The sequence below is a fragment of the Struthio camelus genome, chromosome 1, assembly GCF_040807025.1.
Source record: "Struthio camelus isolate bStrCam1 chromosome 1, bStrCam1.hap1, whole genome shotgun sequence".
NCBI classification, from domain to species: domain Eukaryota; kingdom Metazoa; phylum Chordata; class Aves; order Struthioniformes; family Struthionidae; genus Struthio; species Struthio camelus.
In genome coordinates, this window is record NC_090942.1 from 182,457,553 (window position 1) to 182,483,950 (window position 26,398).

The 26,398-nt window shown below is 37.9% G+C and overlaps 1 protein-coding gene across 5 annotated transcripts in view; it reads left to right on the plus strand.

Annotated features, from left to right (window-relative positions):
• PCDH9 (protocadherin 9) overlaps positions 1 to 11,282 on the plus strand; it is a 693,331-nt gene extending 682,049 nt beyond the window's left edge. For all 5 annotated transcript variants that reach the window (XM_068929679.1, XM_009680557.2, XM_009680555.2 and 2 more), the window contains one exon: positions 1,275 to 11,282. In XM_068929679.1, the coding sequence (XP_068785780.1) occupies positions 1,275 to 1,648 (374 nt within the window). In that variant the 3' untranslated portion in view covers positions 1,649 to 11,282. The remainder of the gene's footprint in view (positions 1 to 1,274) is intronic.
• The last annotated feature ends 15,116 nt before the right edge of the window (positions 11,283 to 26,398 follow it).

Consider the following 26,398-nt stretch of genomic DNA (forward strand, 5'->3'; position numbering starts at 1 on the left):
TCTACAGCAATACTCAGTTGATTTGCTCTGAAGTCAAGAAAAGGCCTCTCAAAATCTCAGTAAATTTAGAAAAGAATCATAACAAAGCATATCTCAGATATTGAGAAATATCTAACAAGGACACACAACATGATTTATCCACCTTTTTGTTGGCTTGTCCTTCCTAATAAATCCAGTCTGATCAGATAAGCAAGTTAAGTCATTTAGAAATACAATAAGACTGAGAGGAATTTAGTGTTGCTGAAGACATGGGTGACCTGTCTGCTGAGCTGACTTGATCGCAAGATGCCTGCAGCTGGCCAGCTGTGTCCTCAGTAGTGTGTGAAAAATGATGTGGATCTTTAATATGCACAATACATCAGCAAACTTCATTTTTGTCTCATGTGGTCTTATATTGCTGACTTTCAAAGCATTACGAAAATAGTTTTTATCAAGCACAAAATTTATGAGAGCCGCCTTCTTTTTAAAAAAATTATCTCTTCATTTTTATAGTTGCATGGCAGTTTTCTAAGATGTGTGGTAATGGCTGGAAGAATTACAGTTTTTACTGTTTCATGTTGCAACACTCTGAAGCGTTTCGTGAATTTCATGCTAAATACAGCACAGATTAACTTCTCTCCTACTTGTTGGGTCACTTCACACTAATCAGAATTTATAAAGTAGTAGAAACCAACGTTCTGAGAATTTATTTGGGCAAATACATTTTCAGATAGTATAAATGTTTCTCATATTGAGGTAGGCTGGTAGTTCATCAAGGCTTTATGAGTGTAAACTAAGATGAAAGCAGAACAGAATACATCCAGACTATACATACTTCTTGCCCATCTCATTCAGCATCTGCAAGGGTATACTTACTTCCTCTGACATTTTTCAACTACCTAGCTCTATTTTCTTAGAGCTGAAAAAGAGAGTTAAACTTATTCATAGTACGATTTGAGGCGATAACGTAGGACTAACTGAACTGTCTTTTCATCTTTTGGAAAGTATGTAAGCAGTGTATATGCAGAGACAATATGTACAGAGGACAGTATATGGCCTACAAAGCAACCCACTCTGTAACAGGAAAATGCGCCTAGGTCTTATCATTAGCATAAATGTTTTTTGAAAGAGAATACAATATTTTGTCACAGAATCTTTGTTATTTTTCTCAGTCTTAACAAACATGAAGAGTATTTACAAATTTAGTATCAATATGACAATCTAACTTTTTTTTTCTCTCCCTCTTTCTTCTTTCTCTGTTTTTTTTTTTTTTTTTTTCTTTTTTTCTTCTATAGATGGGCCTCTTGGGCCAAGAGGATTAGCTGAAGCTACAGAGATGTGTACTCAAGAATGCCTGGTTTTGGGTCACTCAGATAACTGTTGGATGCCTCCCAGCTTGGGTCCATACCAACAGCCAAAGTCTCCTCTCTCCACCTTTGCACCTCAGAAAGAATGGGTTAAGAAGGAAAAACTAGTTAATGGACACACATTGACAAGAACCTGGAAAGAAGATAGCAACAGAAACCAGTTCAGTGACCGAAAGCAGTATGGTTCCAGTGAGGGCCATTTCAACACTGGCAATCACATGACTGACATTCCTTTGGCCAACTTGAAGTCTTATAAACAGGCCTCAGGAGCTGTTGAGAGTCCAAAGGAGCACCAGCTATAAGAAACGGTTACTTTGGACCAGTGACTTTAGCCTACTTAGACTTGCTAATACTGTGTGTGTGAGAGAGCTTTATGTACTGGGTAGACCTCTAGAACTATGCTTTACCTAGCAGAGATATGCATATCCTTAGGTTAGCTCTGTGGAAGGTATGATGTCCTGGAACATGAAAGCGTGTTTCTATTAGTTGTGTGGTTTTGTTAAATAGACGTAATTAAACTCTGCAGAGATCTCTCCAGTTTGCAAATATCCTTTTTTTTGTTTGTTTGTATTTTGACCCTGGACTGCTGCTATGAACAATAGAAGATGCATTTGGAGAGTGAGAGAGCAAGAAATTTCAGTGGATTACAATAGTTGGAAGCATATTCAGTTAGAGAATTGTGCTTTTGTTGTCATTGATCTATGCTGGGACCGTTATACTTGACATCATATTGCAAACAAAACAACTGAAACTATAAATATTAAACCTATTGTGCTATTAACAATGTTAGTGGACACTTGTAAGTCAATCAGTGTTCAAATACTTGTAAATAGAAACAATTATTACTTACAAATTTTGTGTACTTATAACGTTCACTTGAAGAGATACTGTAGCATATTTCTGTGTTTCACAGTTGCTTTTTCCTTTCTTTCATTTGCTTCCTGTTGTTTTGCTTTTCTTTTCAGTGATGGTGTTTCTGTGTTAGTAGTCTGTCTGACACACAATGTTCCAAGGAACTCAAAACACTTTTCTTATAAAGGAAAAAGGGGGAGATGGAGTGGGAGGGAACGTTGGCTAGGAAAGGAGAAAAAAAAAAAAAAAGGCTTTTCTTTCTTTGTAGTAGTAAATGATGCTGGCATTCAGGTAGACTTTTTTTTTTTTTTTTCCTTTTCTTCCCTCAAATATTAAGCAATGAAAGGACTTATGTAAGGGCTTAAAATGTTAGCAACTTTGTTTTAACTTCCATTCTGTTTCATAAAGCAGGGAAACTGCAAAACAAAAGAAGAATATTTAATTTTGTGGTGGTGGCAGTGGATGAGAGGGAACACTTAATTTGGAATCTTTGATCGAATTAGCTGAAGTCTCCCGTTTAATGAGCAGTAGCTAACATTGATCCTAGCTGGAATGTATGGAGGAAATTCTACAGAAGCAAATATGGTAATCATTTTTTTTCCAATTGGGCAAGTGTGTGTCTATACTTAAGACAGTTTGTATTGCTGAAAAAGCAGCATTTGTGTTGATCTTCATCTGCGTTAATGTTGTAGTAACACAAGTGTTTTTAGACCATAGCCACAGAATATTTAATGTGTTGTGCCTTCATGATGTAACAGAGCATTCTCCTGGTAGGCTAGGTGGGGGAGCTAAAGGGTTAAATCTCTAATTATTGCTGTTTAACTGTTTGTTATCATAGTTGGTCAATGCCTGGCAGGTACCAGAATCATGTTACCTAAGTGGAATCAGCAGAGTGACTCCTAATGTTTATAAGATCTAAGTTGCACGTAAAGCAAATCCAAATCCAAACATTCTTAGATGGTTTTTGTTAAGGCATGACAGATGATTTACACAAATAAATAGCATGCAAAAAAAGTCCTTACAGAAAAAAAAAAGCAAAAGTTATCTTATGCCACAGTGAAACATCAGTCTTAAAACAACAAAATTATTTAATCTGAAGGTGATTTTGCTCTTACGAAAAACACTAGACTTTTTTTTCTCTTTTTTTATTCTTTTGTATATAGCAGTACACTTTTTTTTTTTCCTTTTTCTTTTTCCGCCACAGTATAAAAGGCATAAAATGGGTTAGGGGTGCATTGCTTATTGCAGTACTTATGTCAGTTTGTGAGGGGTGTTTGATGACTTTGACAGAATAAATATCTAACCAGTTATCCTTGTTACTGCTTTGCCAGTTCAACGTTATTTAGTTATTCAGCTCTTGCAATAAATGTTCTGAATTCCTGATTGTGTTGTGTTAGTTCTTGGGCAGATGCCTAAGGGACTTTATTCCTGTTAATTTCTCTCTTTCTTTCTGTTGTTGTTGGTTTGTTTGTTTGCTTGTTTCATTCTGAATTTCCGGTTATTTTTTCTAAGCATATCATGGTCCATTTGGTTCACATAGATGTGTATAAGAATGGAATATACAATTGATAAATCCTGAGCGCTATATTCTGTCATTCTTATAGTAAGTAGGAATTTATTCAAAAGGAGTCCTTTGAACTGAGTAAAGTGTTACTTACCTAGCACAAAGATGGCAGAATCTGGCTCAGATTTGTTAGACATACTTAAAACACAAGTAATAAGTATCCTTGCATGACTCTGTAGTAGTCCAGTGGTAGCTTATAGAAAAGCCAGCATTTACCACACTTCAGTCTTTCTGTTCAGAGTAGAATAAACCATAGTCATATCAAAATATGACATATGTTTGCTTACAAGAAAATTGTATGGCTATGTAACCACCTTTGTTGCAGCACAGTAAAAAATAAATAAATAAATAATTAAAAAACCTAGCAACCTTGAAAAAGAAATAACAATAAATGCTGAGTTTCAAAGAAGAGGTGCACAGAGTTCTATATCAAGAAATAGAAATACAATAATTATTTGTGAACCTAAATAGCACCAACGATTTTTAATTATAAGTGCCTTTTAAAATAGAATATATTTAAAAGTTCTCCTATCAGGAACAGAAAGTTCTTTCTTTGTAAATAAGAATTCACAATGATGTGGCTATCGCTACAGAAAAAGAACCATATTCTGTTCACTACTTCTGTACTTTGTGCAACCTGTGCAAGAAGAGCACAAACTAATATGATTTGAATTTCTGGCAGGTGAACATTTTTCTCATTTCATTTTGCAAAAATGATTTTTGTGTAATTTTGCACCCTTATGGCCTTACCCAATATTAAATGTTTATTGCAATTGAAAAAAAAAAAAAAAGCAGAAGAAAGAAAGAAGCAAGCAAATAGCTGTACCACTGAGGACTATGTCTTAATCCCGTTAAAGCCAAAGGAATGTTTTGTAGAGGTTTCAGTCGAATCTGGATTTGGCCCTGAACTACATTTAGTAAGTACCCATTAATTTCAAACCATTTGGTTGGCTCAATCAGTAATACTAGTACTGCTGTGTAAAACACACATCAAAAAAAAAAAAAGGTTAAATCCTGACAGGAATTCAATGGTATGCCAGAAAAGGGGCTTAAAAAAATGCACTTCAGAAATGAGAAGGCAGCCGAACCTTAGTGATTATTCACATTTATTAGGTTTACATGGCATTACATGGTATTACGTATAATTATTTGCAGTCTGGCCTGGCTAAATATGGATGCCTCTCTCATGCCAATTCTAGCCTATTTTCTTCAGCTATAAAGACTGGGTGCAATATTTTAATGTACACATTTGAAAGGACTGCTAACAGGGTAAACAAAAGGTTACTTCAATACTCATTTATTTTTACTCTCATTGACGAAAGCCCTTTGTCCAAACAGAAGATTGAAAGCATGCATAGATATAGCTATTTAGTTCTGCTTAATCCTATGCTATCACAAGCACTTACTGAAGGTAGAACGATCAGGACCTCTTTCCCAAGGAACTGCCTGAAGGTAGACAAGGAGATACACGGAGCAGAATCAAGGAGATTGCAGAAATATTCATTGATGTTAACAAGTATGTAGGAAGAAAATGATATTCATTCAGTGCGACAATTATCTTTTTGCAAGTTATTAATACGAGTCGTGATAAGAAAGAATCATATGGACTTGAACATGGAGTAGACTGAAGTCTAATGGACGAACTCAGGAAACGTAAAGGCAGGAAATACAGAAAACAATATAAAGGCAGGAAATACATCTGTGCTAGAGGAAAGCAAAGGAGCAATAAAGATTAATATAGCTGACAAAGAAAAGGGAAAAGAGGATCACAGACAGAGATCAGAAATTTAGTCTTGGGATATTTTGAAGAAAGAGGTTTTAAGAAAGAGATGGACATAGCGAAAATCATGGGACATGGCAGTAGGTTGTCATGGAATATGACATGACATGACAAAGGCATGAGGGGTAGGGTCTAATAGGCCTTAGGCAGCGCGGTCTAATACCTCAAAAGTAGGTTACAAAAGTATTCCTACTGGCATGAGAGCACTGCAGTAAAACCGTATGCAATTTGGATAGAAGAACAAGTAGTCTGTGATAAGACTGATTCCTTGTGACCACAAAATATTTTTACGATTCAGCTGCTTAAACAAAATTTTCTTATGGCATGTGTCCCTGCCATAATATAAGATAAGCCAGGAGAGTTGTGTACAGACACACATGCTTGCATGCGCAGACACAGACAGTGAAAGTAACTAAGTACTCACAGCCTCTAAACAGTCAATTATCTTTTGTTTAATATACTTCTTTGGAAGAATTGTTTTTTGTTCCAATATCTCAGCTTTCTTTAATCTATATTCTTGCAGTCCTTTTGGAGTGATGAAAAACTTGAAAATGGAAACCAATTTTAGAACAGTGCACTACTTTTAGTCAATGGACAACATGATACAATATCACTCATTGTGAATCAATTCAATATGTCATGAGCAGTTAGGACCTAAGTGAATTTTAATATTAGTTTTATTAACTTTTGCTACTGATCATCTTAGTGGACACGTCCATCAGATATAATTATCCCATAATCGAAAACTATCTCTGACTTTTCCTCCTCTTCCAAAAAACTCTCACTGGTAGATACCTAATTGTGAAATGAGCAGATACCCTTTTTCACACCCTTTTGTTTGAGTAGATTGGTTTATTCTTCTCATTTCGTTTCTCTGAAATATAATATCCTATATAATACTGCTGCTTATATTATAAACTGTGTTTCATATGACAGACCATCTTAGTCTTTGCTTGCAATTAGTTGCGCATAGGAAGATCATGACATAAAGGACCAGATTTTGATCATTCAGGCTTCACTGAACCTCTTACCAGGCAAATGATCATGATCTGGTCCGTAATTAGTAGCAAGCATAAGTAGCAAATCCTTTCGTAACCAGTGGACCAACAAATGCTTGAGAAGAAGCAAATTTGTAATCTCCAGGTTTTTAAACACAATGTAGTTTGTTTGTAAACTGTAATTAACGCTACTAAATGCAAAATTGGAAGCTCATTCCTTTTTTGACATAGACACATTACTTCACTGGAGACTAATAGAATTTATGTGCTGATATGCTTCCTCATCCTGCAAAATACTGTGCAGCTCTTTTGAGACATGGAGTGCCCTTAATTTCCCTAGAACACAGCAGTAATCATCCTTTTGTGGGAGAAGCCCAGCATTTCACAGAACTGGGTCCACAGTGAGAAGAATATCACAGACATGCATGGCACATGTTAAGTTTTGAAGCATGAATGCTTTCTCCGACTGCAACACCTCATGGCTCTACCTACAGCTGTAAGATTATACTGCTACCTGACTGTCCGATAGTAAACATATGTCTTTAACTACCAGAAAGGATCTCAAATTCTCATTGTATATCATGACAAGAAAGAACTAATGGAAAGTAATGTCCCTCACTCTAAACGTTACTCTTTTTTGACCACAGACGTTTTTATTTCAACCTGTTGTGCCTAGGTATTGCAGCACAGTCTAATATTGCATGGCATGTAAATAGATACCTTAATTACTCATAATGATATGATTATATATACATATATATATATAGATTATATATATATACTTAAATATTATCTATCACATAATTACTCAGTATTATTTAATGGAATTTTGGGAATATGAATTTTGTTGTTTGATGTACTTTAAACTGTATGAAGCAGCATATTCTTAAGACTACTCTCACCAATGCTTTTGATTATTTATTCATTAAATAAAGTGCTTTCTTTTGCTTGTTATAATCCTGTTTGTACAACCATGTGATAATGTTAAAATGGGTAAGTACTGTACGGGAATCATAACTGTTTCTTTTCTTGTCTAAATATATGCCTATAACAATATTTATTAGTGATCTGAGTTTTAAGAATGTGTCTATGTGTTTACTCTTGCCTTGTATATAGTTCAAATTTAAAGTAAAGCTGAGTTAACATTTCTTCATGTAACTCTAAATGCCCCAGTGGCTTTTAAATGATTGTTTGCCCTTATTCACAAGTGAAATTAGGATGAGATCTGTACTTTGAATCAGCTGTAAAATAAATACAATACTTTGGGTTTGTTTACTGTAGCTATCACAAGTGAACATACTTTCTTCATTTCTTAAGAAAAGATAAGCTAAGCCTCAGATGGGGAGGGGGAAGACTCAGTAATCAGAGGATAATATTTAGAATAGCTGATTTAGTTGAAGCTGAGTCAGTGATGTGGTATGCTAGAGGCTATATTTTCATGTTTCACGGGCAGTTTCCGTCTTTATATTGCATAGATTATCAGCTACAATGCTCGCTTCTTTGAGGAGCTTGAACATTTCTTATTGATAAAACTGGAAATCTCAGTTACATCAAAGTCAACGGGAATGTACTTGTTTACCTCAAAAGGCCAGAATTTCACTAACATTTAAATGTGTATTTCTTTCAAAGAAATTCATCTTCTGCCTTCTTTTCACTCACTACAGTATATCATATTGCTTTTTATTCCACTTCCCCTCCCAAACCCACCCTTGGATGTTTTCTGGAGAGGTAAGTGCCACAGTACCCTAAAATGGTAGGCTGATCTTGAGGCAGTTGCAAGTTCCTACTGCTCATCAAATTGGACAATTCTTTTACATCCCTTGATTCCTTTTTAGGGGTGCCAGATGGCCACTATTTCCACCAGCCATCTCCTAAGGCTCCCTCCTGTAATTTATATTTTCTCACGTTGCTTGAAAACCCACCTGTACGCCTCAAAGATTTCAACACTGAGCTAAATCTGTTCCTGTATTATGTTTACTGTACCAATTCCTCTTTAGGCTATAGAGAGGCATTCTTTTACATTACTTTCCAGCTAGGGAGTGAAGGTGGGATCTATGTGGTCCTGCAGCTATCTGTACATTTTTGACGAGCTGTCGTATAGGCGCTAATAGAAAAGAAGTCTGTCAGTCTCATTGTTTTCATAATGGAGAATAGGAGAGAGTGAAGGATGAATAGGGGAGGGGAAAGAAGAAAGCAGCAAGCAGCCTGGGTTAGGGAAGAAGTAAATTACAGGAGCAGATCAACGAGTAAGTTTGAATTCGATGAGGAAAATGAGTACGAAAGTCCTTAAAAATGTGCCTTAAGTCCTGGTATCCCTGCAACACTGAAGAAAGGACCCAGGTCCTTTCTACACAGGTCTGTGTGGAATAGGTCTGTGTCCACACAGCACATAGCTACATTTAATACTGCTTTCTCATGGAAAAGGTGAACCCTGAGTGGTGGTAAGCCTGTGCCATTCTTCTGCTGAATTTCTTAGGTTTGGTATTCTTCCCATTCTTTCTGAGAAAGTCTAATTTTTTTGAGACATTACTTTTCTGCCTATCATATGTATATAAAGACCAGAAACAATGTCATGTAATTTGGGTAAGTGAGCACTGATTTGAATGTCAATTGCTTATAAAAGCATTAGATATAGGTAGCTTTTAAATAACTCACAGGCCCAAATAAATAAGAAATACAGTAAAAATCATGATCTGTCACCAATTTGCGGGGCGGAGGGGGGAAGGGAAGACAACACACGAAGGAATATGTTCCTGATGAACAGTTCAGACACTTCTATCCCAAAAAAGGACAAAGTTGTTGAGAATATATCCTTAATGCTATAAAACGATCAGTGAATTTATTTTCATTTGCAATGTTGCACAAGAAATCTGGGTTATGCAGATATTCTTGCTTTCATCTGATATTTACATTAATTCAATGCAAGATCAAATAACTTTAGTCACATACAAACAAAATTCCAGTATCTTATTGATAGCAATATTATTATTATTTCTCTTGCAAGTCACTCTGTAACAAACAATATGTGCTTCTTAGTAGTGCTTAAAGAAGTTCTTTAAAGCGTATTTTTCAGGCTTATAGGTAACTACTTTGTATTTCTTATAATGCACAATTTTATATTTTCTTCTCTTTGGAGAGAGAGGAGAAAGTTTGAATCCTGTTTATAGTTTAGGTACTTTTGATTATTTTTAGAAATTGTTTTAGGAGTATTATTTACCACAGGGAATGGTGTAGGCCTGTGCTTTTAATGCATGATCTAGTACTTCTAGGACACTTAAACTGTCTTCAATAGGAAGTTGCTTCTACATTATTGATAAAGATCATGAATAATTACTGCCCACCATGTGGTGCTAAGCCCCCAAGAGCAAAACGAAAAAGAAAAGGAGGCAGCCACATAAATACAATAGTTTTATTCACACAGGAAACCTGTACCATGTTACGAAAGCAAAATGTACAACTGTCTATTCATTCAGCCAGAACTACATACTTACTGATGCTGACTGCGATTTAGCAACATACTGTTAGTTTCCTTCTTTATGAGGCAGCTTAAAAGAAATTGCAAACAGCTATGCTCTCCTGAAAGCTATTTGAAAGTTGAGGCACTTCAGGTTACGTGGATTTAGGGGAAATGCAATCTTAGGCAGGTCTTTGGCTCCTTGGTTTTAGGTACATAGTGATGCAGCCTTTTAAAACTGCCTTACAGTCGCTGAATAGTCAATGGATATAGGTAGCTGTGTTCGAAGACCTCCAGAGAAATCTTTCATCCCAAGTCTCGACAAGCTGGCACACTGCCTTATGGAGAATCAGAGCGCAGAACCTATTCCAAACTTTGCAGTTAAGAGCTGTGTCTGGATACTTTACCATGTCTAATCACAAATATTGAAAACCTAAAAACCTATAGGCAGAACAATGGTGAAGGAGAAATTGAAGATAATATGTTCACCCTGTGGTAAAAACAGAAACAAAAAACAAATGCACACAAACACATACACACACGCGCATGCGTGCACAAAAGGGAAAGACTTTGTAGATATTTATTTCTTTGCAAAACATGTAACTGCAGGGAAGTATATTGCTAATATTGTGTTTTCTTTGGATGCCCTACTATATATAGTTCAATTACTGCAGTGAAGGCTATACTCAATAAACTTACAGGCAATAATTCTACACAAATATGCATTGAGTTAATATATGAGAAGTTCTTGTGTGGGAAGTACAAAGAAATTGAGTTTTTCTGCATTTTTAGAATATCAAATGCGTGATTACTGTTTATAATAAGCTTGCAGTCACAGACTCTGTAATTCTTTGGTCCTGAACAATTGCATAATTACCAACTCAACTACATTAGCATTGGGAGTAGACATGGATGATTTCAAAAGGGATACTACTGATTTAATGAGGTTTCAGTCTGCACGTTTCCAAAATTACAGAAATTCTATTTAACACCCATTGATGCTTTTGGGTATTTGAACCAATAAATTAACCAAAAGGAGCTTTAAAAAATGAAAACAAAGCAAACAAAAAAGAGAGTTAACTTGCATTTTTCAGGATACACAGCTATCAAAATATTGTTTTCTGACTAATTTGCAATAGTCTGGCTGGCTTTACTATGGACTGGCTGGTTGCTGAATCTACTGAGTATCTAAAACTGCCATTTGTGGCAGTGTTTTTTTTTGTATTTTGAATGTTTATGGCATTGTGATTATGCTACAATAAACATGACAATGGGCCATGGACACAGAGAGGCTATTCTGAAATCATTGCCCTTCTCTTCCATTTGCCACGTTTTTGTGTGTGTGTTTGTGTGATAGACAGCAGCTGATCAGATCCTGATGTTGTGGCGCTGCTATTTGATCAGAATAAATAGTTAGCAATTCTGTCTGGAGAGGAATTTCTAATATTTTGTAAAGCTATATTTCCTTTTTCTTTAAGGTGTCTCTATTCTGCAGAGGTCCCTGCATTAAAAACTCCCTTTGATTTCAGTGGGAGATGGATTAGCTCAAGTAGCAGTTTTCATGTCAGCGGTCATTACACCAAATAAGGATGAAAGGATGTGTCAGTCAGAGACATGGTAAAATCCTTAAACTCATATGCCCCCAAGTAATCCTGCTATGTGGCAGACAATTACTTTAAATAGTGGACTAAAGGGGAACAACGATCTTAACTTGGAAAGATTCAGACTGCTTAAATTATAGCATGTAGTTGAAGATCTACCAGACAGCACCCAACTGTATGTCAGCACTGCCTCATCCCAGGGGCACTAAAATTAATTTTTCACCTCCCTCGTCTGCTTTAATGCACTTTCAGTCCTGGAAGATTAGGCTTTGCACATGTTCATAACTTCCTCGCACATCTATCGCAAACAAGCTGCTCGTAGACTTAGAGGAATGCCCGACTTCTAGCAATGTGTTTACTGGCTATACTCAGCTAAATTCTTATTCTCAAGACAGGACACCAGAGCCTGCATTGCAGTGGATACAGATATCTTAATCTCTTCCTAAGAGGTGGAGAATGGCAAGAGCTAAGTCATAACCCTATGTCTACTGTTCGTATTAGCGGCTGCATGCAAATCCCCAGCGGAAGATAAGCACTTTCTGTATTGGCTTCCAGTGACTCCCTAAGGTCCAATCATTTGATTTAGCTGACCCATGTTGCTTCACTAGGGTCAGATACTTACTTTTTGGGCAACAAAATTAATCTGTCTGAATCTCACCTTCTGATTTGAAGCCACAGTTGTTCATATTTCACCCTTTCTCCCCCTTGGTTGAGGATACCATGTATATGCTTCCTCATCCTCCAGTTTTCTTCTTAATAACCACCAGTCAATAACTAGTGCTACTGAAGGACAAATTAGAAAAAAATGTTCACTTCATACTTCCTAACACTAAAACTTGACAACTGTACTGCATGCTTTCTGAAGAGATTTATTGTGTGCAACTGATTTGACCTGGACAGGCTGGAGAGATGAGCAGAGGGGAACCTCATGAAGTTCAATAAAGGCAAGAGCGGGGTCCTGCACCTAGGCAGGAATAACCCCATGCACCAGGGCAAGTTGGAGGCTGACCTGCTAGAAAGCAGCTCTGCAGAGAAGAACCTGGGAGTGCTGGTGGACAACCAGTTAAACATGAGCCAGCAGTGTGCCCTTGTGGCCAAGAAGGCCACGGGTATGCTGGGGTGCATTGGGAAGAGTGTTGCCAGCAGGTGGAGGGAGGTGATGCTGCCCCTCTCCTCAGCCCTGGGGAGGCCTCACCTGGAGTGCTGTGTCCAGTTCTGGGCTCCCCAGGACAAGAGAGACATGGCCCTACTGGAGAGAGTCCAGCGGAGGGCTACCAAGATGCTGAGGGGACTGGAGCATCTCTCTTACGAGGAAAGGCTGAGGGAGCTGGGCCTGTTCAGCCGGGAGAAGAGAAGACTGAGAGGCGATCTGATCAATGTGTACAAGTATCTGAAGGGAGGGTGTCAAGAGGATGAGACCAGACTCTTCTCAATGGTCTGCAGCAACAGGACAAGAGGCAATGGGCACAAACTGAAACAGAGGCAGTTCCGTCTGAATCTGAGGAAAAACCTCTTTCCTGTGAGGGTGACAGAGCACTGACACAGGCTACCCAGAGAGTTTGTGGAGTCTCCTTCCCTGGAGATATTCAAAACCCATCTGGACATGATCCTGTGCAATGTGCTGTAGAGGACCCTGCTTGAGCAGGGAGGTTGGACTAGATGATCTTCAGAGGTCCCTTCCAACCTCAGCCATTCTGTAATTCTGTCATTCTATGAAATAGATTTCCTCTTCAAGCAGATATTTTTTTCTAATAGCAATTTATCTGCCTCTGAGCAGATATCTAACTCCTCCATCCAGCAAGGGTCCAGTGCCTCAGCTGGAGTGATATGGCTATCCCCCTCCTGTTAAAATATCATGTAGGGCATGAAGGAAGGGCATTTCCAGTAAAGGTACAAGTCAGTACAAACTGAGAACTGGGTAAGAGTGAGGAGAGTGGCCTGAGATGCTCATACCTGCCTGAAACTCTCACAGTTCTTGGCCTAAAAAACAAATACTTGACATTCTGCAAGTGATTTAAAATCACAGTCTACGCAGCTGCTTCTGTCTTTGCCCTGCTACTTCCCTGATCTGTACACTCCCTCACACCCTCCCCCCCCGCCCAAAAAAAAAAAAAAAGATTTAGAAAACAGATTTAGAGGTTTCCTATGAAAGTGCCAGCCAAACAACCCCTTCTCAAACTCTATGCACTAGAGATAGGGTCCAGCACTGGTTGGGTTTCCCACAGGGATAAAAGCTATGGGAAGGAAGATGTGACTAGTACAATAAGCTTAAGCAGTGAATGTGAACAATTTATTTTGAATGAGGACATGTGACAGTAAGACATCTATGTATGAACAAGATATCCACTGCTGACTGCTAAGAACTGTCTTATGTTGCTCAAGCACCACCAGATAGATGCAATGGTAAGGAAGTGGAGCCAGATAACAGCATGAAGCGCCTCTGCTTTTGAAGGGCTATTTTTCCTTTCATTGTGCCTTTTATTATGGCTTTTATTACAGGAAAGGGCAGTGGCCTTGTAGAAAAGCAGAAGCCACCTGTGCAACAGAACCAAGAGTATGGTTCTGATTGTGGTTCATATCAAGAATATGATCATATGGTTCATATCAAGAATATGATACTTGATCGTGGGATGCTGTATTTTGTTTGTCCCAGAGAAAGAGCATGGTAGAGACGGACTGTGTAGCATTTGCTGTGGTAATCAGTATTGTAGGGCTTCTGAGCAAAGGCAAGATTTCCTTAGGGGAAGGAGAAATGGAAGAATGGATTTTGCACGTTATAGAGACTAGGGTGCTGCTAGCAATAGCTGTTTCATGCTAGCCAGTAATTGCAGGGCGAGCTGAGAGGACTGGAAGCTCATACTGGTCCTGGGAGCGGCTGTTATCTTTTGTAATGACCTGCATTAGTCTAAAGAGTCCAGACTCTTGCCACTGGTGAATGAAGGCCTTCAAAAAGGGAAAAACAAAACAAAATGAAACAGAGAAGATGCACACTACAGAAGATAGTTTTCCTGTCCAAGTATTTTCTTCTTTCTGGACAATGTTGTCCTATCCTTTATAAACTGGAGGATTGTATGTTCCTGGGATAAGCGGTTTAATTAATTGGTCGTGCCTTAAACATTTCTTTGTAGTTTAAAAAACAACTGAAGTTTACAATCTGATCAGATGATCTGCCACTCCCCATCCACATATATGAGGAAAGCAAGACCATTCAGCAGCTGTCCCTAGAGAACACTCTCAGGAGATGATGTCAGTGTCAGTCTACAGGACTACAGTAGCAGTGCTGTAGGATCAAACACTTGTTCCAGGAAATGACAGGCAGACCAGCAGCTTAAATATTTGTGCTTCTTGCAGGAGTTCGTATATGCTTCAGACTCCTCCTGTTGCAGCATTTTTCTGTCCTTTCTAAGGGAAATGCCCTCTAGGCTGCCTTGGATTTTTCTGTACTATCCTTCTCAGATTGTATACTCCACCGAATTTTACCACTAAAACCCTTTGTTGAACTAAGAGGAACCCCTCTTGTCTTCCTCAAATTACCATGGGCTAGAAAAAGGAGAAAGAGTAGGCTGCTTTTTCATAGGATGGACCCACTTTCATAATTTATGAACAGACTCCGAAGACCTCAGGGACACAGTCATCCTTGAGCCACTACTCAAGGAAAGGGAATGTGCTATCTTGCCATCCGGTGAATGTGTGTTCTCGGGATCAGTTTGAGCACTAAGAACTGAGTGACACAGTCCTCACCTGATTTTTAGCCCTGTCTAGGATCAAGTATAGGTGATATGAGAGGCACGTACTAGCTATAACTTTCTTTAGCACCACCTAAAGATATTATGTTATATTAGTCCCAAGATGGTAAGCATAGAACATGCTACTTGTTGCATGAATGAGCTCCTATTGCAAATGGCTGTAGTGTAGTAAAGTGCCACATGTGAGAGGACCCACCCTCTGACTTCTTCTCGTCTGTCCTTGAACACCAACATACCTGTGCCAAAGGAATGTCCTTACACTCCCACTGCTATTGAGGAGTCCACTTCTGTTACTGTAGGGAATTAACCTGTAGATATCCTGAGATAGTCCTTCAGTAATCGTCAGAAGGCCAGGGTGAGCACAGCAGTGAAAACTAATTGAGATGATGAGAACCTTAAAGAATTGGGGGCGGGGGGAGATTAACCTGAGAGATCTCTTCAGATGTGAAATTCATTTCTTTTCCACCTTTAATTTCTGCTGATATGTGAATTAAGCACATTTTTCTTTTTTCTTTTGATGTGACCTGCTGGCTTTTCCCAGTCTTATTCTGGTACTGTTTAAGCCTTCTGGCTGCATGAAATAGATTCCAGTATTCTTGTATAGTGTCTCACTGTCACTGTCTATCTCTACTCTACTGCACAGTCTCCTAAGATATTCGGGGTGAGTGACACAGTTTAGCAAATCATAGCCTTCCTGATCCCACAGGACCTCCTTCTCTCTGAATCTCTGCCATCTTGTTGGCTACTCCTTTTCCTCTGTTAGACCCTCAGGCACCCCAGACTGTATATGGGTTCCAAGTTTTGCACATCAAAATATGCTCCAAAGATGGCATTGACCTGCTTCAAGACAGGACTTATGTCAGCACAGGCAGTACTTCTGTTTTCAGGGGAAAAATCCTACTTTACAAGGGTGTCACAGGGTGTATACTTGTAGATAACTGTGCACAACAGCTGCTTTCTCCAAGTCTGAGGATTCCAGAGAGGAGCAAGAAGCCGGGGTTGAGCAGAGTGAGTCTAATTGTCTGTAAAAAAAGGAAAAGAGAAAAGGGGGATAGAATAGAAAAACGTTATACTTGATTGTTCATGTTTCTCCGTGAAGACATTATGCGTGAAGCAGAAGAGCTAGATCTTGCAAATATTGATGCAGCTGTTATCTGCCTTCCTCCATGCCATGCTGAAAATAACTCCAAAGAAAAAGGAATGTGCAGTCCACTTCTGGGCCATCAAATCCATGGAGCAGATGTACCGTTGTGTATGTGTTGTAAGTGAAGTTCTTCCCTAGTACCCTGGGAAGCTGCTTGGTGACTCAGCAATATAGCCTTTTTCTGAAAGGTACTATTTGCCAGGTAGTGCCAAGTAGCACCATGGTAGTGCTAATCCGAAGTTTGAAAGGAGGTGGTGACATGCAGGAAGACTTTCATTTACAGAAGCATTTTTGACTTCAATATAGACCCAAAACCTCCTGAGCTTCACTGGAGTCTGAGGAGGCAAGAATGTCCCGAATGCAGCACAGCTCAAACTCTGGCCAGGGAGATGGCACCCTAATTTGTCTCAGTCACCACTTTTCTAACCTCTCTAAACTTTTACTTGCCTTCTCTCCCTAGTCCATCAGCAACACCTCCTCACTTCCTTGTCCAAACTTTTCTTTGTCTGATCCTAGATCCACACAAAAGTCCTGCCTAACTGATCATATTAGCCATGTGTTCCTAGACTCAACTAGAATCCCCATTAAAGTCTTCCATTATTTGTAAACAGTCTCCATCTAATATACTCTGCACCTGTTCTACAACAATCAACTCCACTTCTCACGAAAATCATGTTCTGCTTGTTATGGCCCTTACAATATCATTATTTCCAAATATCAGAGTAAGCATGCATGGTTGCAGACTTATTAACATGAGAACATGGTTTTCTCCTCAAAAGCTGGATTTTGGACATTCTTGATTGGTATACTCACGGTTCAGGCAAAACTAAAATAACGGCATGTTGTCAGTGAAAGTGTATTGTGAACGCATCTAAAAGTGGGATGTTAATTGTGTGTAGGATGACCGAACTGCAGTTTTAAGAAAGGCAGTGTTGATATTTTTAAAGACTGGATGTCTGACTGCAGATGCCTTCTGGGTATAGATTTTATGCTTTTTTTTGAATGTGTGCATGTGAAAGTGGGAAAGTTGTTATAGCTCGGACGAGCACCAGGTCATCTATAATCCTGCATGATATCAACTTTTAGTCAAAAGAGTCACACCTATTCTGACCATTATTTAGAAAGAAAAATAAGATAGATTTTTTCTTTTTATTTTTTTCATTTAGTCATGGATGGGAATGATGATTTCCCTATATGTTAATCAACTTCTGATAATGCATTTTACAGTGAAAATTTCAAAGCCAGTAAGTAAAAAATTATACTTATATACAGTAAAAAGACACAATACATTCATCACTGTATTGACTAATTTGACTTGACTATTATTAACATGACACAGAAACATTTTGTTGCGAGATTTAAGAGTTTTATTGTAAATCTGAAAGTCGAAGTTGCAGTTGAAGGCATACATAAAAATGCAATTTATTCCAGGAATTCAGAGAAATTGAAAGCTTGATCTCGAATCCATTGAAGTTAGTTAGGCCTTTTCTATTATCATTTATAAAACAAAATAATTTTGCATAATCAATTGCATAATCAATTGGGCTGTTTATTTAAAAATATCATTTGAGACGAGTCTTATTACCTAAAGTTAGGCTTTGAAATTTCTCTCTATGTACTTAACTTCTGTTACTTCAACTGCAATTAGTGCAGGCTCTTAAGGTTGAGTTTCGTATCAACTTAAAAGAGAGGTAGTGTCTGCTGGGTGCTTTTCACAAAAGTTTCTCTGAAATTACATTCTGAATTGCATTCTCTGAAATTTACCAAATTGTTGTTGTTGCGTTGTCCTTTGGTGCTGAAGATAATGCCTCTCATGGTATTATACTGGAATATAAGGAGGCTAAAAGGACAGAAAAATAGTGCATTATTGGGCTATCTTTTCTCACTTGCTACATGCGTAGTTATAAATTTCCATCAGCTGGAGCTGCTGATGTTTTCATTGCTGTCTCCTTGCTTTACTATGAGCATGATATTTCTGCTCAGATGAACAACATTACCTATACCAGGAATGCCTCTGAGTCCCCAGGTTCAAGTTTGCGTTCTGACTCGGGAGGGGAACCAGATCCAGCAGTACTAGCCTCCATTTCTGCTATTCTGTGAGGAAATCAAATGCATAGGCCAGAAAGGAACAACAGTGACCTCTGAACAGGAGACCTTGGTCCCTAACAGCAGGCAAGCAAGACAATGCATGCTCCTGCTAGTAAATATAGATTCAATTAAGTATCTTTAACCTGAGCTGCTGTAGACCAGTCCCACCTATCTGCTATCAGTAGTTCTTAGCTATTAACATTGATTTTTTTACTGCTTTAAGTTATATTTCAGTGTACCCTTGAAGTGTTTCATCTGTTTGTCCTGGCTGCATGCTCCTTCTTCTAGTCCATGGCACACCAGGTGCTACAGGATGCTGGTGTCTTCTATTCTAGATGTGTGACCAGCCCAGTGCAGCTGTTCTGTGATAATCATGGCTACAGTCCCTGGAACATAGCTGTGCTCTGAAACTTTCCTATTGCAAATTTTATCCTACCATCTGATGCACAATATGGTCCACAGATGGCGCAGATGACATTTGTCTAGGAGTCATATATGTCGTCACTAGTCCATGTCTTCAAAGCATTCAGCAAACTGGAGAACACTGCTGCTTTGTATATTCTTAATGTGATCTACCATTTAACATTGAGCTGCTGTTTGATCTCAAAGTAACCTACGTCCTAAACTTCATGCTGCAGTACAAAAAAGCTGTGTTTTTTATTGGGCTTTTTAGAAAAGGAAAACAAACGTATATATAGAGAGAGAGAGAGTAGAAGAATGAGGGAAGGGAATATTATTGTTTTCTTACTTTTTAACCTGGTTTCCAGTGTATAAACTGGGAGGTATACCACTTGCCTACTTCACATAGCTGTTACAAGTCAGTACTTAATATACGTATAGTGCATTTGTGTAGCTTTTCCAGTGTTATAAACTGATGTGTCTCATGTAAGCGCCACACTTCGACCACAGCAAGCAGCAGAGGGTTACATGTCTTACGAATTTGAGCCTATAGATAGACAAGTAGGCTGACACAGACAGAGGACATCTAATTATATATAATAAATGTTTTCACAGGGCTTATCTCACATGTTTAAATCATTCAGGAAAAAAACAGAAAAAAAAAGCCAAAGAAAACAAAAAAAAATCCCCTAAACTCCTACACTTGTTAAGTCAACAGGTTTTCCATCTCTGCTTTGTCTGCAGTGAAAACTTTTACCTTACAGGGAATGTGCCATGTGAATGGCTGCCTGCCTTCCATTCCCTTGCCTTCAAGGGAAGGGTAACCACCAATAGCTCCTTAAGAATGCATGGGAAAGACTCCACAAATCCTTATTTCATTGTCGCTATTCTGACTTTAAGGTTGCAGATGTAATAAGCCCTCTGCCAGCCAGATGAATGAAGAGAAGTTACTTCTGCAGTGAACTTCAGTATCACAGTCTGTGATATGGTTTAGAGTGTACCTTTTTCTTCAGGTCTATTTCAAACTATGCAAGACTTGAAAATTTCTCATACGGAAAATTTCTTCTGGGTTGTTGTGTTGTCTCTCTCTGACTTTTTTTTTTTTTTTTTCCTGGTTGTAACCTATATGACATGAAGTAATTAGAGCTGTGTCCTAGGTGATGACACTATTAAATTACATACTGCTGTTACAGTACCTTTTTGTAATATTTTTTATTCCATTTAAAATCTATTTTTAATTTCTAAATTACAAACTGAACATATGTTTCCACTGAGCTTCCCAGGTGTTTAGCCTCAGTGACTACAGCTACTTTAGAACCTAGAAATAGATATGAGTAATTCAACTCATTCCTTGTGATGCATGTTGCCTATAACATAGTTAATCTTCTGTTCACTGAATCTCCTCCTGATTTGTTTAAATTTATTAGATCCTATTGAAGTTCTTGTCTTTTGTAGCCTTCTCTGAGAGTATAGATGTACAACTCAATGCAGTCTAATAAGCGTGCTTAACTAGTTACAGGGTCAGTTAGATTTGTACTGTTTTTTTTCAGACTCAGCCAGTTCTTCAATAAGGTAATATATTGCTTACAATTCTGCCACTGAATGTGACAATGCCACAGCCTAAACAACTTGCATGCATCCCTCAGATCTGGCCATCAGATTGTTTACCATCTTGTCCAGATTATTAAATAACACTAGTGCTGTTAATGGCCAAAATAAGCCTATTTCCAGTCTGACAGTGGATCATTTTTTCCCTCTCTGAGGTTTTTATCTCCTAAATAGCATGTTATAATCAACAGCCTTTAATCCTCATCTCATGTCAATTTTCTTTCCATTACACACAGAAAGTTCTGTGTGAACAGGGGTCTTGAAAATCTTGAACACTAGTTTGTCTTTACTATTTTGCTGGTTTTGTTGGAAACACTTGACTTGGTACTGTCTACAAAACTGAAGTGAGTTGATAGAAGAAAAGAAGAAATGAAAAGTTTCTTAAAAATAAATAAAATAAATCATTAAATGATTACTCCAGCAGAGAGCACATTGGTTTTCAGGCTTCAATCCTTTAAAATAGTGTGGGTACACACACAAAATTAAGTTCTGTCCTCTGCATCCTAGTTTTTACTAAATATTACTATTGTACAGTGGTGAGTCTGTTTGTCAAAGGTAGTGAATGAAAGTGCTTGTGAATAACATTTCCCTCACTTTTCCCTCCATCCTCCCGGGACCAGAACTAACAGTTAGTGAAAGGACTTCCAAATGCAACTATTGCAAATGAATTGAAACCCTCCCATAAGTAGGCAACAAGTCCTTTCCCCCCCCCTAAGGATTTATTAATTTTAAAATCCTCTGCATATACTTGTTCATTTCTAGTTTTAAAATATCCTCAGAGGATTTGTCAGAAATTTACAGTACAGATACACTATGCTAGAGGTGAACTGCACTGTTAACAGCAGAATGTCACAGGCCGTCTATGTGGGTTTAACAAAAACATTTGCAATGCTTGATCTACACCAAGAAAAAGCCAGAGCTTAATCACTTAATGGTATGTCTGTGTAGACATAAGCAAAGGTCTAGCTGATACTCCTTCGGGGCATTATGATTGACTCTGCTCTTGAAAATTCTGTAAGTGCTATTTTCCAAGCTTCTGTTTTAGAGCAAGGCTTTTTACAGTTAAAATACAGTGTAATTGTTCAAAAGTCATAGTTGCGGTAGTCCTATTAAATCAGCCACGTCACACATTCCTATTCCTTTATGTTTCTAATTGCCTTGTTAATATTACATTAAAACTCAACAGATTGTGCGTACTTTAAAACTAATTACAAAATTCACACATCAAGTTCAATAATATTTGCTCTAGAAATTGAGAAAAAATGCCACCTTGGAAAATGAAACAGTTATTTTGTGGGATAGGAATTAACGAAGCCTAGTCCTTCACAGATTGGCATCTGTTTTTCGCATAAGACTTTTTCCTATATCCCCTGTGGGAGATATATGGAGCAAGAGACAGCACATGCTGAACTAAACTGACTGACTATTCAATAGTGCTGATCTGATGGACCAGCTAGTTTTATGCTAAGTACACATAGGTTCAAACAGTGAGGGAGGATCATCCTGAGGTTTAATGAGTTTAAATTATGTTTACTTACAGTTGAGTTTTTAATATGTATCACATATCTCAACAGATTTTGTGAGTGGATTGAGGATGGGCTTTTCTTCCCATCATAACAATTTGACACTGAGATTTTCAGAGAGAAGGCAGATACTGCATACCATTTTTATTTACTGTTAAACTACTTTTGATGCTGAGTTAATTCAAAGGAGAAAAATTTAAAATGTCTCATTGAGTCACTTTGCCAATTCTTTCATAGCCAGAAGATGATTTTATTTATTTATATATATAAAATGTATAAATATATACACATACACATACACATACACCTATATATATATAAACCTGACTCATTTGAGTTTTATTTTTAAGGCAGTTTTTAAGGTACGATGATAGATTACCAGCATGTGTGGGGTTTCTAGAGGTTTAGTGATGTGATTTGTGTCTTGTTGGATAAGAGTGCTACATGTTTATGTTTATTGTCAATTTGGGTAATCTTATAATGTCTTTTTCTTTTTTTCTGTTTGCTGCATATATCCTATGAATTGAAGGTTCCTCTAGGGCTTTTGCTGTGGTAGTTTGTTAATCTTCATCCTACTGGGAGAGCATTTCCAAATGGTTCCAAATTTATTTAACCCTTTCACCTCTGAAAAGCCTTTTGCTTTGATTTTAACTTTCTGTTCCTTTGGAGAGAAGCAGATTCACAGAAATAAAAAACATATAATCGAATAAATAAATAGTAGTGTATTTTTACTATGATATAAACACATTATTATTTTTGAGAGAATCACAGAAAACTTCCATTACTTCTAGAAATAAGAAGCAAGTGCTTGTTTGTTTGTTTGTTTGCTTGTTTTAGGGTGATTATTACTTGCATTGACTGATAGAAAATGCATAATGCTAATAAACTTTTAGCATAGAAAGAGTGCAATTTAGGAAATATCATAGCTAAATAGGCTGTTTACAGTTCAAGAAAGCTATGAAACATTTTCTTTCCTGTGGATTATGTTGCTGCAGTGGTCAGAATGTCTTCAGACCTATCCCCATCTCCAAGTATTATTTGGGGCCAATTCTGCAAACTGGTGTATCCCAGAAACACTCATCTATAGCAGCCAGGAAAATCCAAAAGTCCATAAATAAGAAAGGTGCAAATTCCGCTTGTGTTACTTGCACCATCTTCTGCAGCTCCCTAGACAGCGTGATAGTAATGGTAGCAGTAATGTGTCGTAACAAGAGAAATGTTCTAATAGATTTATTTGCCATTTTCAAAAAGACTGGGATACCAGATCAGAAGTCTTTATCTACATCTCATATTTTAAGGTCAACAATCTGAAGTGGGAATAGTATGTGTGGGTGCATTAGCACTGCAGTTTGAAAAAGAAATACATTTCTGATTACAAATCTCCTGATTATCCCCATTTACTGTTCTTAGGTTCACCTCATGGAGTCGGGTTGGAGTCCATAGACTAAGTACCTTTCAAATGAAATTTAATCGGAAGCTTTGCTATAGAAAAAGTATACGTAAAGCACTCTCACCTTTAATGGACATTCAGTCCAATAATCAGATTAGTCGGTCCCAAGAAACTGCCTTTGATGCGTATAGTGTGGACACTGGGAGTTCACGACCAGCAGTGTCACTCTACATATCTGCTCCCATTGGTCCTCATTGCTTGCTGATGTGGGCATAGGCAAAGTTTATTCCTTCTTTGCCTGATCATTTAGTATCTGTCATAAGACAACTTTCATTTCTAGGCCTCCTCATCTTAATTGACCCATCCAGCCATCTTTCGTGAATTGTCATCAAGGCTAAAAGCTGTCTTTTGGCAGAGTACTTTCCCAGAAAAATAGTCAGAAATTTAGCAGCTTAGATGTCTTTCTCGCTCCTTACTGTTTGGCCTATGTAGACATATAGATATAATATGAGATGCTAGATGCCATGCAAAGTATGAAATGTACTACAGTTCTATATTCTGATGTTTAATGCACTTTTTTGGCTGCGTTAGAGACAACAGAACTGCCTGCATATTTGCACTTGGGTGCAAAGACTTCAATTTCTCTATCCGCTTCCAGGTGCAGAAACTGCTGATCCATTTTACATTCTATAGTCATATCATAAAATTCTGAACCAGTCCTGTGAGCTACGGTCTGAGCCCTGCCATTTAGGGTATAGCTGAAGGATACAGGTATTTGGTTTGATTCTTTTCTAAGTGGGTTTTAACAGAGGATTAAGACTCATTCAATTCAAATGTATGCTACTTATCTTTATTACAGAAGAAATAAGGGAAAAAGTGCTAACAACTCTAGATTCCTGTTTGGCTAAGAATCCTGCAGTTCCTTAAGCTCTGGAATTGTTAGTAAACAGGCAAGCCATTCCAACTCTTTGTGCCTTGTTCAATCACAACTCCTGTCTTAAAATTCCCCTGCTGGGAAAGGAAAAGACAGTAGAGCTGTTTGGCAGTAAAGTCAAAATGCTCTTTAAGAAGATTGTTGAGGTCTCTACCAGATTAGTTCCCTGTTTGTCTGCAGCGTCCTTGTTCTACAGAATTCATTGTGAGAGGTGAAGTAAGAAAACTGTGAGCCACAGCGGAAAGTGATTTCTGTCTCCTCCACTGGGATGTAAAACCAGCTGTCCAATATGCTTTTGTTTCATCTCTCACAGAGAGAAACATTCATATGTCGACAAATGACAACAGAACTGTATACACATGCTTTTATTTTTATATGTATATATATGGTATACACATATATGCATATGATGTTTAACCATTGGCATACCTTGATCATTAAACTCTCTTCACTATCTGTGTTTTATCTAGCCACTAAAATATGATGCCTTAGGGTTTTTTTTTTTTTTTTTTTCCCTGATGTGCTATTTTCTAGGAACAGAAAATGCTTTTTTACCCTAGGGCTGATTAGAAAGTATTGTTGGTAAACAATGTCTGTGACCTAAACTGACACTGCCAGCAGGAAATCACTGAGATAGTTATACTATCTCAGTGGGACTCATGGTTTGGGGGACAAACAGCAGGGCTTTATCATACTGAAATAACATAATGATATTGCAGAGGAAACCAGAGAATGTAGGGTTTTTTTTGTTTTTTATTCCCCTCCACCACCTTTTAAGATTTCTTTTAAGGATTTTGTAACAAAAGGTTGTAACATAACAGTGTAGAATGTAGAATTTAGAACATCTTTTTTAATTGGGAAACTGATTTAACTTCATGTGAAACAGCACCATGGCTTTCATTGTTAGGCCGAGAGCAGCGTCAGCATTTCTACGTTGCAGTGACTCTGACTGTAACTTTGCTGCGAAAAGAAACTGTAAGAATGCTTACAGTGGCAATCATGCAGAGAGACTCTGCAGGCAAACTTCTGGACTTACTCCAGTCATTACACATTTGGAAAGAGCTTCACACAAAGGTATTTTGTGCATGAATAGTCCAGAGGAATAGGTTTCTGGACCAACTGGTGTGTAGCTAATTTTAAAAAGTCAGTTTACCATAACAATTATTTTATGGGCTGTAGAGCAGATCTCATTAAAGTGAGAAGAGAATCATAAATTAAAGGAGAACCAAATGCATTAATATGTCTAATACTGCCTCTTCTTAACAGGGACATTACAAATAGTAATGAGGACACCATTCTTATCATTGTGGGGGATGGTGTTAAAAATGCTAAAAATATGTGTGTGTTATATTCTCAAGCACAATATTCTGATATTATTTCCTCTTTATTTTTTCCACGTGACTACACAGCAGCTTTTAACTGTACTCAGAGATCCCTGCATTGTCATTCCAATCACGTTATTAGGTTTCTTTCTTATTATCCCATTACTATCTCTTTTTCAGAAATGCCTATATACAATCTACCTGTAGTTTTTGCCTCTGCTAGAGCTTGGAGCTACTTTTTTTTTTCTTTTTTCCTCATTGTTATCTATCTTCTTATCCATTTTGTATTTTACACTTTTTTTTTCTTTTCCTGTAAGTCTCAAAATATCTGGGCTCATCTAGTTATGTATGTCAAGTAAACATGTGTATGTATGGTGGTACGCTCACAAGCTACTTAAGCTAGTTGGTTACAAAAGGCAATAAAAAGAAACAACAACAGATACACGTCTTTCCTGTGAAGCGGAATATGTACTTCTCTTCAGGAAGGTGACAGAGTGGAACCAGTGTTCAGAACTGTTCAGAACCAGTGTTAGAACGATTTGGACTGAGTGTGGGGTTCCCTCAGTAAGTCACTCTACGGCAGACTGAAGATTACCTGTGGCTGCTTCCGTGTGGTCAGTAACGGGATCATTAAGCTTAGCTCTCCATC